The 16,336-nt window shown below is 32.3% G+C and overlaps 1 protein-coding gene across 1 annotated transcript; it reads right to left on the reverse strand.

Moving 5' to 3' along the window:
• Positions 1-10,246: 10,246 nt before the first annotated feature.
• Positions 10,247-15,714, reverse strand: HELRODRAFT_87471 (hypothetical protein; the record flags this gene model as incomplete). Its single annotated transcript, XM_009028716.1, has 6 exons — positions 10,247-10,402; positions 10,983-11,118; positions 11,465-11,655; positions 12,787-13,022; positions 13,583-13,656; positions 15,572-15,714. 6 exons carry the CDS (start codon positions 15,712-15,714, stop codon positions 10,247-10,249), a joined length of 936 nt encoding a protein of 311 aa, XP_009026964.1.
• Positions 15,715-16,336: the final 622 nt, after the last annotated feature.

Raw genomic sequence — 16,336 nt, forward strand, 5'->3', positions numbered from 1 at the left:
AATTGCGTAAATATAACTGCTATATTTATTTATTTATTCATATATTTTTATCCCGGAAAAGGGTAGAAATAATTTCCGATAAAAAAGATCATAAATAACGAATTGATGAAAGGAAATAATTTGTAGTGAGTGCACGGTGATGATGATGATAAGTGTAGGGTGAATTATGATGATGAATTGTGATGAGTGACAATGATGATGATGATGATGATGAATTGTGATGAGTAACAATGATGATGATGATGAATTGTGATGGTGAATGATGATGATGAATTGGGATGATGTGATGATAGTGGTGAATTATGACTTGTGATGAATTATGGCGATGTTGTTGATGATGAAGACGAAAAAACGACGACGATGATGATGATGAATGATGATTATGAATATATGGTGATAAACAATAAAGATAATGATTGATTTGAATGATAACGTTGATACTGAATGATGAAGAAAATGATAAATGTACGAAGTTGAACAATGATGATGGTGATAATGACGAACGAACAATGAATGAATGATGCAGAAATCAATTATGGATGTTTACATGTCAAGTCATCACCACTATCATCGTGATTGTGTGTAATTTATAGATTTTTCCATCCAACCAATATAACTTTGGCCGTTGGATGACAAAAACTTAAAAAAATAAATTGTGGACGCAGTTTGTGCGTGTGTGTTTGTTTGTGTGTGTGTGTGTGTGTGTGTGGTGTGTCTGTGTGGTGTGTGTGTGTGTGTGTGTGTGTGTGTGTGTGCGTGTGTGGGATGCGTATTTCATATCAACATGTGTTACTTGTGTAAGATAATAATAAATATAATAATTGAAGAATTAATTGTATAGAAATGAATTACGCCAATGATGACAAACTTCCATCATCAATCATATATATATCAATTAATTTTCTGTATTTTTTAGGTAGGCGGTAAATGGATTTTAAAAATAATTTTAAAAATAATAAAAAAGAACGAATGAAGTAATTGACGTAATAAAAAATCAATTATGGATGCGAAAAAAAATTCAGTGAATGCAGATTAATTTTTAAATCGGAATAAATTAACCGCGTGGTGAATTTCAGATTATTTCCATTGCAGACATTTGCAAACATTCCATCCCTGCATTCATTCGCGTGCACATTATCTTGAGAAGATGATTGCAAATTCATTCAGGTGCGCACATACAGCAAATGTTTAAAAAGGCAGATAAATTTGCAGATGGACATATATGCAAACTGACAAACAGATAGATAGACAGACAGATAGATAGACATATAGATATACAAATAAATAGACATATAGATATACAAATAAATAGACAAATAGATAGACAGATAAATATAAAGCTAGACAGATAGATAGACATATAGATAAACAGATAGATAGACAGCTAGATAGACAGCTAGACAGATAGATAGATAGACAGCTAGAAAGACAGATGGGTATAGACAGACATGTAAATGAATAAACAGAGAAAGGAGAGAGAGAGAGAAAGGAGAGAAAGGAGAGATCAACATAAGTAACGTTATAAACGATCGATCGCATGAATGACATTTTTATTTCAATTAGCATTTGCTTGCTATTGGACAGTTCGGTAATTTGTGGATCATGTTTGTATACTCAAATAGAAGAATGAATGTTTAATGTATCAAGAAACTTTGTGATGTGTCGCGAAATAACAGTTAACTGTTGATGAAACGTTTAAAAGTGAACCTTGATGTTGGCTTCCGTTCCGGAGTATCCCTTCTTTCTGAGGATGTTGGTAAGTTCAGTGATGGTCAGAAAACCGCTCTTGTCGGAATCTGCCTCGACGAAGAATTGTCGGTACTTCTCTTCAGACATTCTGAAACTGTTTAACCAACATGTTCAAAGTTTTAGAAATGTATGTATTCCAGTGAATGTAACACAATATTTCTAAATTTCATGTCATTAATTAAAAAAGCCTTTCTTGGTACAGTGGCTAAACTTCGTTCTAATAAGAAAGTGGGTAAATGGTAAAGTAAAGGATCCTAACTAAATCAGTATAAGACTTGATTAATCATAAAAACTGATTTTATTGATCGAAAGATTAAAATTAAGGTCAAAAATTTTTGAATATGATTATCAAAAAATTTGTGCTATGTTGACAACATAGTTCTCTCAAATTTAGGCAAAAATTATGTTTTTTTAAATTTTAAATCGATTTGATATACTTTTCCAGTTCTTAATCATACTTATTCGAAGATTTAAGAGTTGCATATTTGTAAAAGCAATCTTATAATCTGATTAAAAAAACTAACTTTTTGTTTGATAGATAGATCCTCGATTGGCAATAAAAAACTCTTCCAAGCCTTACGAATCCGACTGGGAGCAGGTGAACGCTGAACAAACAAAGGCACAACAGACCGATTGATTCATATAGGCAGAGTTGTACTCATGTATGCTGAATATACATTCAATTGCATTTCATACTTGTGTAGGCACATCTCATGATTCAGACTATTCGTAATATTATAATACAAGCTAACAGTACGAAGATGATGAATAAACATTACATATATTTCAATACCAGAGTGTGTATTTGAAGCAAGCTGACGCGAGTACAGCTTATAACACACGGTTATATTTGTGATGTATATTATATGTTTGTCACAACCATATAGAAAAACATATACGTAATCTGTTGATAATATTCATGCGAATATAATTATCCTGCATTGAATTGAAGTTTGTAGTGGCCTGACGCTGTGTGAACTTAAAAGTCTTGTGAAGGAGCAAGTTTTGTTTCTTACATATACCAAATATTTTTTGTTTCGAACGAACTCTGTGATTCAAATCGTAAAACGATGAATGTCGATGCTCTAGGCAAATTCTCTCGGCATTTCATTACGAAATATACATCACTTCTACTTTAGTTTCACTGTCTTAAAGTACCTACCTGCTTGAACAACAACCGCTTAGTAGTAGAAAGAGTGGACAATAAACAGGAAGATCTCTCGATGATTATTCCCATTCTGCTTCGAATGAACTTCACGTTCAACAGAAAACAAAAAATTAAGTCGAGTGCTTCAGGCCAGGCAGACCTGTCATGTATGTAACAACAGTAGGACCTGATAGTTTGATCTATTTGTTTGGTAGTCATTTGTTTTTGATGTTCTCAGTTGAATCAATTCGTATAATAAAAAATTGAGCCTTGAATCATCGGCATCGATTTGTTTTGTGCTATGGTCACTCAGGCCAGTTTGAATATTTAACTTAATTACGAGTGAATATTATGCTTGAAGAGGGAAGCTTGGCGGCAGTTCATCAGTTAGATATTCCATTGAATTCAATCGCTGTCATCATACACTAACACCTTTGCGAAATTTTGAGTATTTTTTTAAAATTCATATATCTAATGGGCTTCCATTAAAAAATTTATTAAGAAAATGAATAACATAATAACATAAATTAAAATCAACTGAATACGAGTATAGGGCGCGTATGACACGACAGCGTCTAAAGCCCTTTGCAGACAAGATTTTTCCAAAGAGCAACCGCCCGCATCCGCTCGCCTTCGCAAAGGCGGATAGGGCGCGTTTAACGTATAAAACCACATTGCATAGGTCAAACACAGGCTGCATAGGTTTGTTGGGTGTTATAAAAGACCATTTCTTAACATTAAACATTAACATTTAATGTAGAAAATGTAGACCGTAACATTAAAAAATAAGACCATCAGAGACCAGGCAGTTTATCTATCTCCGGGTTAATTAAACAATTATTACCAGAGCTTTTCTGCTCGGATCAAAGAGAGAAACCTACAATTCTAATTACAACAGTACGGTGAAGTAGATCTTTATCTTGTCCGAAATACATGAGACATTAGAACAATAGCAGGTGTATGAGAGTTCACGAAACAAACAGCCTGTAACAAGATTAAGACTGCAGTAGTAACTCAGTCACAAGGATTAAAGCGCTGTATGGAGAATGAAGCATTTAAATAATAAGAATTGAAGGCTGTGTAGAGATTAACATTCCTTATTAATACTCGTAGCAGCACTTAAATCTAGTCATAGTGTAGTTTGTATAAAATCCTGTACACCAAAATTACTCAATTACGGTGAATTATGTATGTATGGGTATAATCGACCATTCGACCATTTAAATCTTCAGTTCAATTAAAGGAGACGCCAGTGAAGTCAATATTTTACATGAGTATAAACTTTATTTAAAGAGTTTATCATTAATAAACATTTAACATATCATGATGGCACGCGAAATTAATTAAATAAAAATAAGAATTGAAGAATTATTTTCATGTCAAATCTGAAAAAACAATTGAAACATCAACATATACATATATATATACATATATATATATATATATATATATATATATATATATATATATATATATATATACATATATATATATATATATAATATACAATTTATCCATTGTTAATGTCATCATAATGAAATGAGAGAAAAAAAAGAAAAAAAAATTAAAATTTATACGTTCTGTCAATCAAACAACAAAAATAATGAAACGAATGATGAAGATAGCGTGTATTAAATAAACAAATAAAAATTATAAAACTATTATTATTATTATTAAATAGAAATGCCAGGACGACAAAACTCATTTTAATATGGGGTGGGACTATATGGGAGCCGGTAGAGGTACTACGTACATATACCATAATCATTATAACCGTCTAATAAGTGGTCTTATTAACATTTAAATAATTAATTAATTAAACTAACTAAACGATTAATTATTTCACAATTTAACAAAATTAAAAACAAAAAAGAATTTGCGAAATTAATTTGAAAAATAAAAAACCAAAAAAGCATCTGCTATCTAAATAATAATTAAAAAGAGGTAGCGCATACATTTTAATGAATAAATATTATATATATATATATATATATGTGTGTATATATATATATATATAGGCAATATTTAGAACTGATACTTATGAATAACATATAAAAATAGTTGATAATAATTACGATCAAACTGGTTAGTTACCTAGCAACGAACGAACGAACGAACGTACGAACGAACGAACGAACGTACTGCAAATTTATTTCAATTTCTGGAAAAGTTTTTTAAAAATTTTATTATAAAACGAACGAAAAATGACGAGAAGAGATGGAAGATATAGTCTTTGGAAAAACGCGGCATAATGTATAAACACAAACATTCTAATAATCTAGCATATATATATATATATATATATATATATATATATATATATATATATATATACGTATATTGATCATTTAATATACATATATAAATTTATATATATATATAAATAACTAATCTATAAATTTGTTTAAATACACCCATAACACTTGCGTTATTAATATATATATTATATATATATATATATAATATATATATATATTATATCTATGTATAAGATGATTAACCTACTTTTAAGAGATTATTCAATGAGATGGACATGCATTCATAAAAAACTGCAGCTCAAAATATCCTGTTACATAAACGACGCAACGTTGACAAACATCGTCAACGTATTTACTATACCAGCACGACCTCATTGTCAGGTTAATTTTTTTAAGCCACCAACACAAAATCAATTAATGATGTTGAAAGTAAACTGGCGGAAGTTAAATTCATAAAGTTTCTATGTCCAACGCATGTCAATTCATTCATTTGATGCTATCTGTCGCCTTCTGAATGTTTACCGAGAAGCTTCTGTAAGAGACCTGCAAAGATCACATCAGCATCACACATGGTTGTGGATTGGAGTGGGTAGTTTTTTTATGTTTCAACACCGATGGATTTGAAGGAAAAGCAGGCAAAACTTTAAATGGCGTATAAGATGCGTGATGGTGAAGAGTGGGTAGACGGTTAATGGAAATCCTAGATGCCAGAAAATCTTAACATACGAATGCTCAGAAGAACTGGATCCGTACAGATCCCTATTCCTTTTCTACATTTCACATCTTCCGACTATAACCTCACTATGCAATCCCATCACATACACATCAGCTTTCTCTTTACTTTTCTTACAGGAAGATCCATACACATTAGCTTTCTCTCTACTTTTCTTACAGGTGACGAGCATTTACAACAAAGCTTAAGATTCGACGGATCATGCGAATGAAATCTCTACACAACACCTCTCTCCATTATAGCAAACCAACCACAACAAATATGGCCACGACTACACAAGACCACACAGCATCCAATCCTGTACAAATTTTTCATATACACATTTATGACCTACATAATCTTAACAAATAAGGTCAGGTCACAGATCCATAATGCTTAACTACTTACCAACATAAAATTTACTTAGTTCCTATGCAGAGGTCGGACTAAAGACATTTATATATATATATATATATATATATATATATATATAGTCAAAAAATTAATTTGCATTGATTTTATATACATATATATATATATATATAGCACAAACACAATTACATAAAGAACGACTTTGTGTACAATATACAAATACGTATGTATACATATAATATGCATACATATGTATACACATATATATATAATATATATATAATATATATATAATATATATATAATATATATATAATATATATATAATATATATATAATATATAAATAATATATATATATATACAATAGAAAAATGCATTACTCAATACGAGTTAAATAACATTATGATAAATTAAAAAAAAGCGTAAACATTTAAATAAACCAAAAAAAAATTGATAATAGGAAGATGATTGTTATTTCGCTAAAACTATCAAATGATAAATATATCCATCATCAGAGTAGATACATGCATACAGGTGCTTGTTATGTGGGTATGCTATATACATTATTTATAAACATACAATGTACAAATTATTTGAGTACTAACAAACAAACATTAGTCATAGATATGCACATGCATGCACACAGACATAGACACATACACACACACACACAAACACATGTGGACATACATTTAAACGATGTTATAACAGCTTTCTTGCAGATATTAATTTAATAACCTTTTCTCTCTTGGCCAAATGCGACATTCCTGGCTTAACCATAATTTTTTCCTTCGCCCTAAGTTGATCCAGATCACATTCTTAACAAAAATAAATTTCTAACATCCAAAAAGCACTGTAAAAACAAAACGAAGTACCGAAATCCGTGTAGCCTCTTCTAGAATCAATTTCCATAATTGATAATGAAAATCAAACTAAGATTGAAATAGGTATATAATATATGTACTTGAAAGTAACGAACAACATGTCTTTGTTCATCAGATTGAACTCATTGTAAACACAAACATGCTAGTTATAAGCATTATCTTAAACATGGTACTTACTTATATTGAACGTGATACTTTAAAACGAATGCATGCGTGAAGTACATACATAGATGCATATTTACACATGCACACACAAAAACACATACACACAAACACATACAAACAAACACATACACACAAATACATAAAAACATGCAAAAATGTAAAAAAAAACACTAACGCAAACAAACAATCAAACAAACAAGTAGTATATACAATTTTACCGATTGTCGCCGTGGAGTTTAGGTTTGCTATGTAAAAATGAAAAAAACATGAAATGAAAAAAAAAACTAAAAAACATCAGTTAATACCCAGAAAACGTGAAAAACAAACGAATATGCAAATGAAGAAGAAAATATTATGGAACAGCGTCAGTCTGATTATGCTTGCGGACATTCGAAACCTCTGCGCCCTCACATACACACACATTTTCACATAAACAAAACACATGTACAAACATAAACAAAATTCCCATGCATAGAGCACATACACATGTAAGCACATCGTCTTTAAAGGTTGGTTTATATAGCATGTTACCCGTATTAACTGACTTGCACTGTGCAACACTTCCAGACAGCCAAACAAACAAACAAACAATCAAACCATCAAACAAACATACATACATACATACGAAAACAGTAACATTCGCAGGCACAAAGATGCATGCATAGAGACACATACAGACAGACGCACCGGCACACACACTCGTGTATTATTATATTTTGCACCTACCATAGGTCCCATACAAATATATCCTGGCGTGTTATGACTTTGATGAGTAGCACAAGGAGGTGTAATAATATAAATCCTAACTTGCAAACACGTACAAGCGGAAATATGAAAACAAAACAAAGACGTACATATAGATAATAAAACGCATGCACACAAACACGCGCGCGCATACACACACATGCGCGCGCATACACACATCTACACATATACACGCACACACACGCGCGCGCACACACACGTGCCAATTATATACAACGAAAGTTTATAAAATAAACCTCCATAATAGCTAATCAAAGAATATAACCGAAAGACCACCACAGAAGATTGGCTGGATACACGATTGTAGGACATACAGACCTTAACACGTTGGGTACTGTACTACATATCCAATGAAAAACCTCCTAGCTATATACAAACAAGTCAACGCATACATACATGTACACACATATACATACATACATGTACACACATATATAGAATAATTGATTGATTGATTGATTAGAAATATGTATGGAGAAATGTTTAATAATAATAATAACGATGATAATATTGATAACTACAAATACATACATAACAATAATTAACTTTATACACATAGTAATCTCTCAATATAACTTGACCCTTGTTAGTGATAATAAATCCTATTATATATATTTAACTAATTCATTCATTCATTCATTCATTCATTCATTCATTCATTCATTCATTCATTCATTCATCCATCTATTCATTCATTCATCCATTCATTCAAAATATTTCAATCTTAAAATATGTTTCCACAATAAGAGTATTAAGAACGTGTAGTCTTAATTTCTTGCTTGTCTGTTTGTTTATTTGTTTGTTTGCTTAGATATACGCAATTCCTAATAGAAACAAATAGACACACACACACACACACATACATACATACATATATATATATATATATATATATATATATATATATATATATATATATAATTGTAAAGTAAAATAATATCAACACTTAATGTACATTAGTGCTAATGAATGAATGAATGAATGAATGAATGAATGAATGAATGAATGAATGAATGGTTTGATGGAGTAACAAAAAAATGAAAAAAGAATAGGTGATTGCATGAATGATTGAACAAAAAATTGAATGGATGAATGAGCGAATGAAAAACAGATCAACATAAAACAAAAAAAAATAAATGAACAAAATAAATAGATGAATTAAAGATTTTTACAAATAAATTTAAAATAAAACAAATTAATTAAAATTAATTAAATTATTACATTTAATTAGGTTAGTTGATTGGCATTCATAAAGTCAACCACCACCACAACAAATACAACATGCAACAACAACAACATGCAACTACAATAACAACATGCAACAGCAACAAAAATAACATGCACATACATGTGAAGGTATACATACTCAACATGAGAATTTTTTTATAGATAATAAACAATAACAACATCAACAACAAATAATAATAATTAAAAATAATAATAATAATAAAAATAAATTGTCGTTATCATTATAATATCAATAATTAAACAACAAAAAACAAATGAATGAATGAGTAGACAGACATACAGACAAATAAATTATGTAGATTAATGAAGATGTGGGTCATGGCGTGAATAAATTATGTCAATTCACGGAAGATGTGGGTCATGTCGTGAATAAATTATGTCAATTCACTGAAGATGTGGGTCATAGAGACCTGGTGTTGAACTAGATACTCCTTCGCTACTGTTGTATGTACCTGACTGGAATAAATTAATATTAATGAGCACATGTAAATTAATATTAATGAGCACATCGACGATAAGTACATTATTAGTAAAGATGAATAAAGAGATGAATAAATTAGAACGGGAAGGAAAAATTAAATAAAGCAAATTATGATAATTCCGCAACCAGCAAAATCCCAAAATCAAAACAATCACGTTATAAGGGGTAGTAACCTGAGGGCCGCCATCACCCCCGTTGACACCACCCATGTACAGCGAGGGCCCACTTGAACTCAACGACCTTGAACCCATGCCCCCGTACGTTGGAGTGCCTATTCAATTTATTGTTCTTGAGAGTGATATCAGACTGAGAAAGCAGCAAACGAATTCATAAAAAACAAAAATAAAAAAATAACAGCAAACAAGCAACCGCAATATACAACTAGCAGCAAGCAGAAACAACCCCGAGCAAGCAAGCAAAACTGCAGCAGAATCTGCAGCAACGACAGCAGCAACATCAGCAGCTAACCTTGACTGGACCCATCAGTACTTGTGGGACTGTGGTGGAAGTTAGCAGCGGCGGCAGCGGCAGTTTTAGCTGCGTACATGTTGGCCTCCTCTTGTGCCTTCGTTATGTTCTTCTTGTAACGGATGCGCTTGTTGCCGAACCAGTTGGATACCTGCCAGGATGGAGATGACGATGATGAGGATGATGAAGATGAGGATGGTGACGATAATGATGATGAGAATGATGAAACTAACGATGATGATATTAATGATGATAAAGACGGTGAAACTAATGTAAATCAACATGTTTCAGGTAATGACGATCAGCGTGATTGTAGAGAGAATTGTCACTTTTGGAACATGATGAGAATCATGAAGCTAATGAAGAGAAGAAATGATGGTACTTGAAATGAGTGCAGCAAACTGCCGTAAATTGAAGCGTTAATAAAGAAGACAACAGACGATACAGGTGTCACACTCAACAATTTCAATTCATGGGCCTTTTTCTATTTATACAACTTGGTTAATTGACACATTAATATTAACCATCACCTCATCCCAAGCAAGTAAAACAATTCAGCTACTAATCAATTGAATTACTGATAAACTAATCAAGACAGTCAATCAGTTGATTGGCCAGTCAATCAACCAGTCAATCAATTATCCAGATCAACAAACCAATCAATCAATGGAACATCCAGACCAGCCAACCAACCAATCAATTGATCGACCACCAAAGCATCATGCAGCAACCTGCGATACAGAGATGCCACACTTCCTGGCCAGCTCCTCCTTGGCCTCCTCACTCGGGTACGGGTTGCTCAGGTGCGAGTAGAAGTATTCGTTCAACACCTCCGTAGCTGTCTTGCTGAAGTTGCGTCTCTTGCGCCTGTGGTGGTAGTTGTGGTGTTTTGTGAAGTTGATTCGTTCGTTTTGTTATTTAAGCTGTCGTTTTGCATCATGTGTTGAGAGATTAAACTTACTATGTCAATCATTCCCGTTTAAACTAACATCACAACAGCATGACTACCATCCTCTTCCTACTACAGACAACTGTAGATCAACAACCAACCAACCAACCAGCCAACCGACCAGCCAGCCAGCCAACCGACCAGCCAGCCAGCCAACCAACCAACCAACCAACCAACCAACCAACCAACCAACCAGCCAGCCAGCCAGCCAGCCAGCCAGCCAGCCAGCAGCCGACCGACTGACCGATCAATTAACCAACTTACCTAGCATCTAAGAACCTGGACCTCAAGATCATGACTGCTTCACAGGTACTCTGCTTCAACTGCAACTCGATAGCTGTGAACTTCTTGCGGACGATGCTGACCATGCGGTCGATCTCCTTCGGTGCGATCGGCCGTGTACATCCCTGCTCTCGGAGGAGGTTCACGACATGTGCTGTGAACTCGGAGCATGCCTGTGTCAAGTTGAGTTGTTAAGGTTAAAAGGTTAAAGATCACTCTTTCTCTCTTTTGCGCTTGCTTCAGAGGTTTCAACGACAAACACACACAGCGTACATGAATACGCGTGCAAACCACTCATCATACACATTGTATATGATAGGCGGGAATCTCTTTGTATTCGAACCCAGTCATTACAATAGCAAGACCAGACGTCTTTAACCATTGAGCCATCACGCTTTAACCATTGTGTTGGCTGATTGGTGAGTCATTTTTGACGGACGGTAGAAAAGTAACAATTAGCTATTGAATAAATAAAAAAAAAGATAAATAATAATTAGCTATTAAAGTACCATACCCCATATCATACATCTATGAACATTTGTTCGTTGACATCATTTCATCAATGATTTATAACGTTAATTCATTAATTTGTATCAATTTGAGCATTCACTGATGGCACGAACATTTATTAAAAGTGTTCATGAGTTGTGTTTGAATTTGTCTGAAATAATCCTAATTATCATCAGAACAGGAAAAAAAACAAAAGTATAAAAAAATAGAAATAAAAAAAGACAATAATTAATGAAAGATTGTAATAGTGATAATGACGATGATGCTAACAATAATGATGTCTCAATGGATGTAAATCAGGAGAGCTCAAACAGCAGACAAATATTTATTGATATTAAATCATCATAGCTCAGAGCAGCAGCAGTTGCATTACATTTCTCTCTCTATCTTCCTCAAAATTTCTCATAGCATCACTTTCATACTCCTTCTACCACAAAGTTATTTCAGGACAAACAAGAATTCTCTTAAAAATCGAAATTGAAAGCACATTCGCTTGCACTTTATTGTTATGTTCTAATGTTTTCTATCAATGTGGTGTGAATCCATAAAGGACGGTGTTGAAAAGATGCGATGCACACACACGCATACAAACGCACAAAAAAAGTTGAAAAATCATAAAAAAATCCAGCCACATGTACACATTCACGCATACACAAACTTTGACTGTTAGCTAATAATACATACATACTACATTACCCATACAAATGCAGGTGAATACAACATTTAAAAAAAGTATGACATACAAGCCAAGTAAGCAACATACAGCAAAAATAACAAAATAAACAGAAACAAACTTGTTCATATTTTTCCAATTCCGTGTGATATATTTGCCTGATCTGAGCCAACTTAGCTCGATAGTCCGAATGTTCAATTGCATTCTCCTGGTTGCCCGCCAGGGACTGGGAACTGGAGGCCAACGAGCCCCCCACCTTCTCAGGGCCTGCCACCCCCTCTGCGATGAGCATGTTGTCAAGACGGAGGAGCTGTGGGTCAGCTGGTTCGTCATCTTGAGGGCCTCGCAAACTAAGAACTGTGCATGTGTGGTCAGCATGACGTTGAATGGTTGCGTGCCAATTAGTACTACTAATTTATTCATGGATTATCTTTTAGGTTATAACTTTTAATGATTTTGCAATTCAACAATTTTTGACAGATGCCTACCGAAGATTACTCAAGGAATAGAATTATAAAAAAAATTCAGAGCTAAATAATGGATTGAAAAATTTTCACAAGTTTGTAACTATGTACAAATATTATTGCCCAAAGCTTCAAATGATGGTTTGAGATGAAATCATTTTCATCATTATATTAGTAATTTAGAACAAATAAATAAATTATTTCATGAAATTAAATATTAAAAGAAAGAATGCAGGGAAATAATAAAGAAGAGGACGGTGACGATGATGGTGATGATGATGAAGAGGATGATGAGAAAGAAGATGATGGAGATGATGAAGAAGATGATGATGGAGAACATGATAAAGAAGGTGTTTATAATGGTGAAGATAATGATGTAGAATATGACAATAGAGATGATGAAGACGAAGACGATGATGAAGACGATGATGATGATGCGTTCAAAACACATACCTGTTTTTTCTTTGATTTCGCATAAAACTTGAAATAGTGCAGGTTTCATTCTGTGGCAATTTAGTGTGTGTTTTCTGAAATGAAATTTTTTTTTCTTCAAAATATATAAATAAAAAGCTAGGAGCAGAAAAAAAGATTACAGATTATAAGAATGATATGATAATATGATATGATACTATGCTATGGTATGATACTATTCTCTACTCTACTCCATAGATATGATATATGATATGATAATTGTTTGCCATGTCATCAACCATATTAGTCATTTGTCAGCCCATACACATTTTATGTCATAAGGAAATAAATTTATTTTCACTTCTAAAAATAATTAATCTAATAAATTAATTAGTTAATTAATCAATCAATCAATTAAATAATTAATCATTGAATTCTGTAATTAAAATATAGTACATGAAGTAAAAAATTTGATAATTAAGTATAATTAAAACTCCACTGAGCCATGTTAACATAAATATTCCTCTGAACTGAGTAGATAAAATCTTTAAAAAAAACAAAAAAAAACAGAAAAAAATAAAAACAAGAACAACAATAGGAAGAAAATTTGTGAATCAAGCAAAAAGAAAAATTAAAAAAAAAATTTGTGTATACTTGCATAGATAAAAAGATATATGCACATGTGTGTATGTATGTGTCAGTCTGTGTGTATGTATGTGTGAGTGCAGTGTTCAATTATGTATGTATGTATGTATGTATGTATGTATGTATGTATGTATGTATGTATGTATGTATGTATGTATATATATAGTTATATATATAGTTATATTTAAATTTGTATGTACTTTTGTTTAAATCTATTCCCATGTATGTAAGCATGCTGCATATGTAAGTGTGTGTGTGTGTGTGAAGTGTGTGTGTGTAGTGTGAATCTATGTATGTATGTATCTAAATATGTTGCTATGTTGCCCATGCCATCCATTATCAAATCAATCAAAGCAAGGCAGGCTGAATCTAAAAATAAAACATCCACATAAATATCCTCATCATGCTCATTACAATTACTATCTCATCAGCTGTCATCATCATCCTCAACAACTTGCACCTCTCCTCTCATCATCATCATCAAAATCATCAACAACAACAACAACAACAACAACAACATCACCATCCTCACAACCATTATTATTTTAAATATTCCCTGTTAGACTCATCAGCATTAGCATAAGCACTACCACAAATGTACCAACAACAGTTCAGTGATGGCACCATGAATTGAATGGAAATTTGTAACTTGAGATAGAGCTAACAAAACACCCAGTTGACTTAATAAATATGATGTGCCAACAAATTAGCCCATGCTACACACACACAAACACGCACGCACGCACATACACACACGCATATATATATATATATATATATATATATATATATATATATATATATTTGTTTTATCTTTTTCAAACAAGATAACAATGAATTTACAGTTTAACATCTAAGACAGAACTTAACAGGCAACTAATGAATGATCACAATCATCGTTTTTTCATATTAGTAATACTAACTCAAATAATAATTTTCAATAAAATAAATTATATAATGATGAAATAACATGCCCAAGGATGAATGCAAGCAATCAAATGTAACAACATGCTTACCATCCTTCACATTGCATTTCATTATAGAAACTCTATATAGAGAGAAACATTATAGAGAGAAAGAGAGAGAGAGAGAGAGAGAGAGAGAGAGAGAGAGAGAGAGAGAGAAGAGAGAGAGATGAAAAGAGACAGCAAACAATACAATATAGTTTGTATGCACTATCATCACATAAATGTTCATTTTGATTGAGCATAACAGTACAAGCACCCAAAAGAGCACATAAGAATACATAAAATACATACATACACCCAAAAGAATACATAAACACACGCTTACAACACATACAAATGCATACCCAAAGATGCAAACACACATACACAGACACAGATATAAAGAAACAAACATAGATACCAGTACAAGCATGCATACCTGGCTTGAGCCTCATCAAGGCTCTGGTCTGTGATTGTCATGATTTGCTGCAAAATATCTGATATATCTCTTTTAGAGTCAACAACACCGCCGTCCAAACAATTGCTGTCTCTGTCATAAATAGGGGGTCCATAGGGGGTCATGTGATGTGTCATGTGACTGGGCAGGGGAGCTGATGGAGGTTGATCATAGTTTAGTCTATTCGGTATGTCCATTTCCAATTGCCATAAGCTGGTAGAAAATCCTAGAAATTTTTTTTAGTAAATCTTGCTATATATTTGAAAATTAAAGTAAAATAAGCAACTATTAAAATAAAACTAAAAGTATATGCATAGCCAGATCATATAATATTTAAAATAAATAATTCCTTAGATATTCCTTCAGTGTGTGCAATGCTATGCAATAGCCTCATTTTCAATAAGGAAGGTTAGTAAGAAAGACAACCCTGCTCATTTATAATATTATTTATAAAAGACATAAGGTGGCCAAATAGTGTAGTAGTCTAAGTAGGAGGTTGAAACAAGCAAGTTAATTAAATGAAATTTCTTTAATTAATAACAATAGTTCAGCTAAAAATAAAAACGAAATTAAGTTTTAAAATGTAAAATTAATAAAAATGATAACCATTTATTTTCTTAATGTTGTTTATTTATTTATAATTCTATGATAACATGGAATGAAATATCAATAAATATTTTAGAGATTTATTTTAATTTAAAAATTTGTAAATATCTTCCACAAAAATCAATAAATTTGACTGAGAGC

This window comes from Helobdella robusta (assembly GCF_000326865.2).
Source record: "Helobdella robusta unplaced genomic scaffold HELROscaffold_58, whole genome shotgun sequence".
Classification (NCBI taxonomy): Eukaryota; Metazoa; Annelida; class Clitellata; order Rhynchobdellida; family Glossiphoniidae; genus Helobdella; species Helobdella robusta.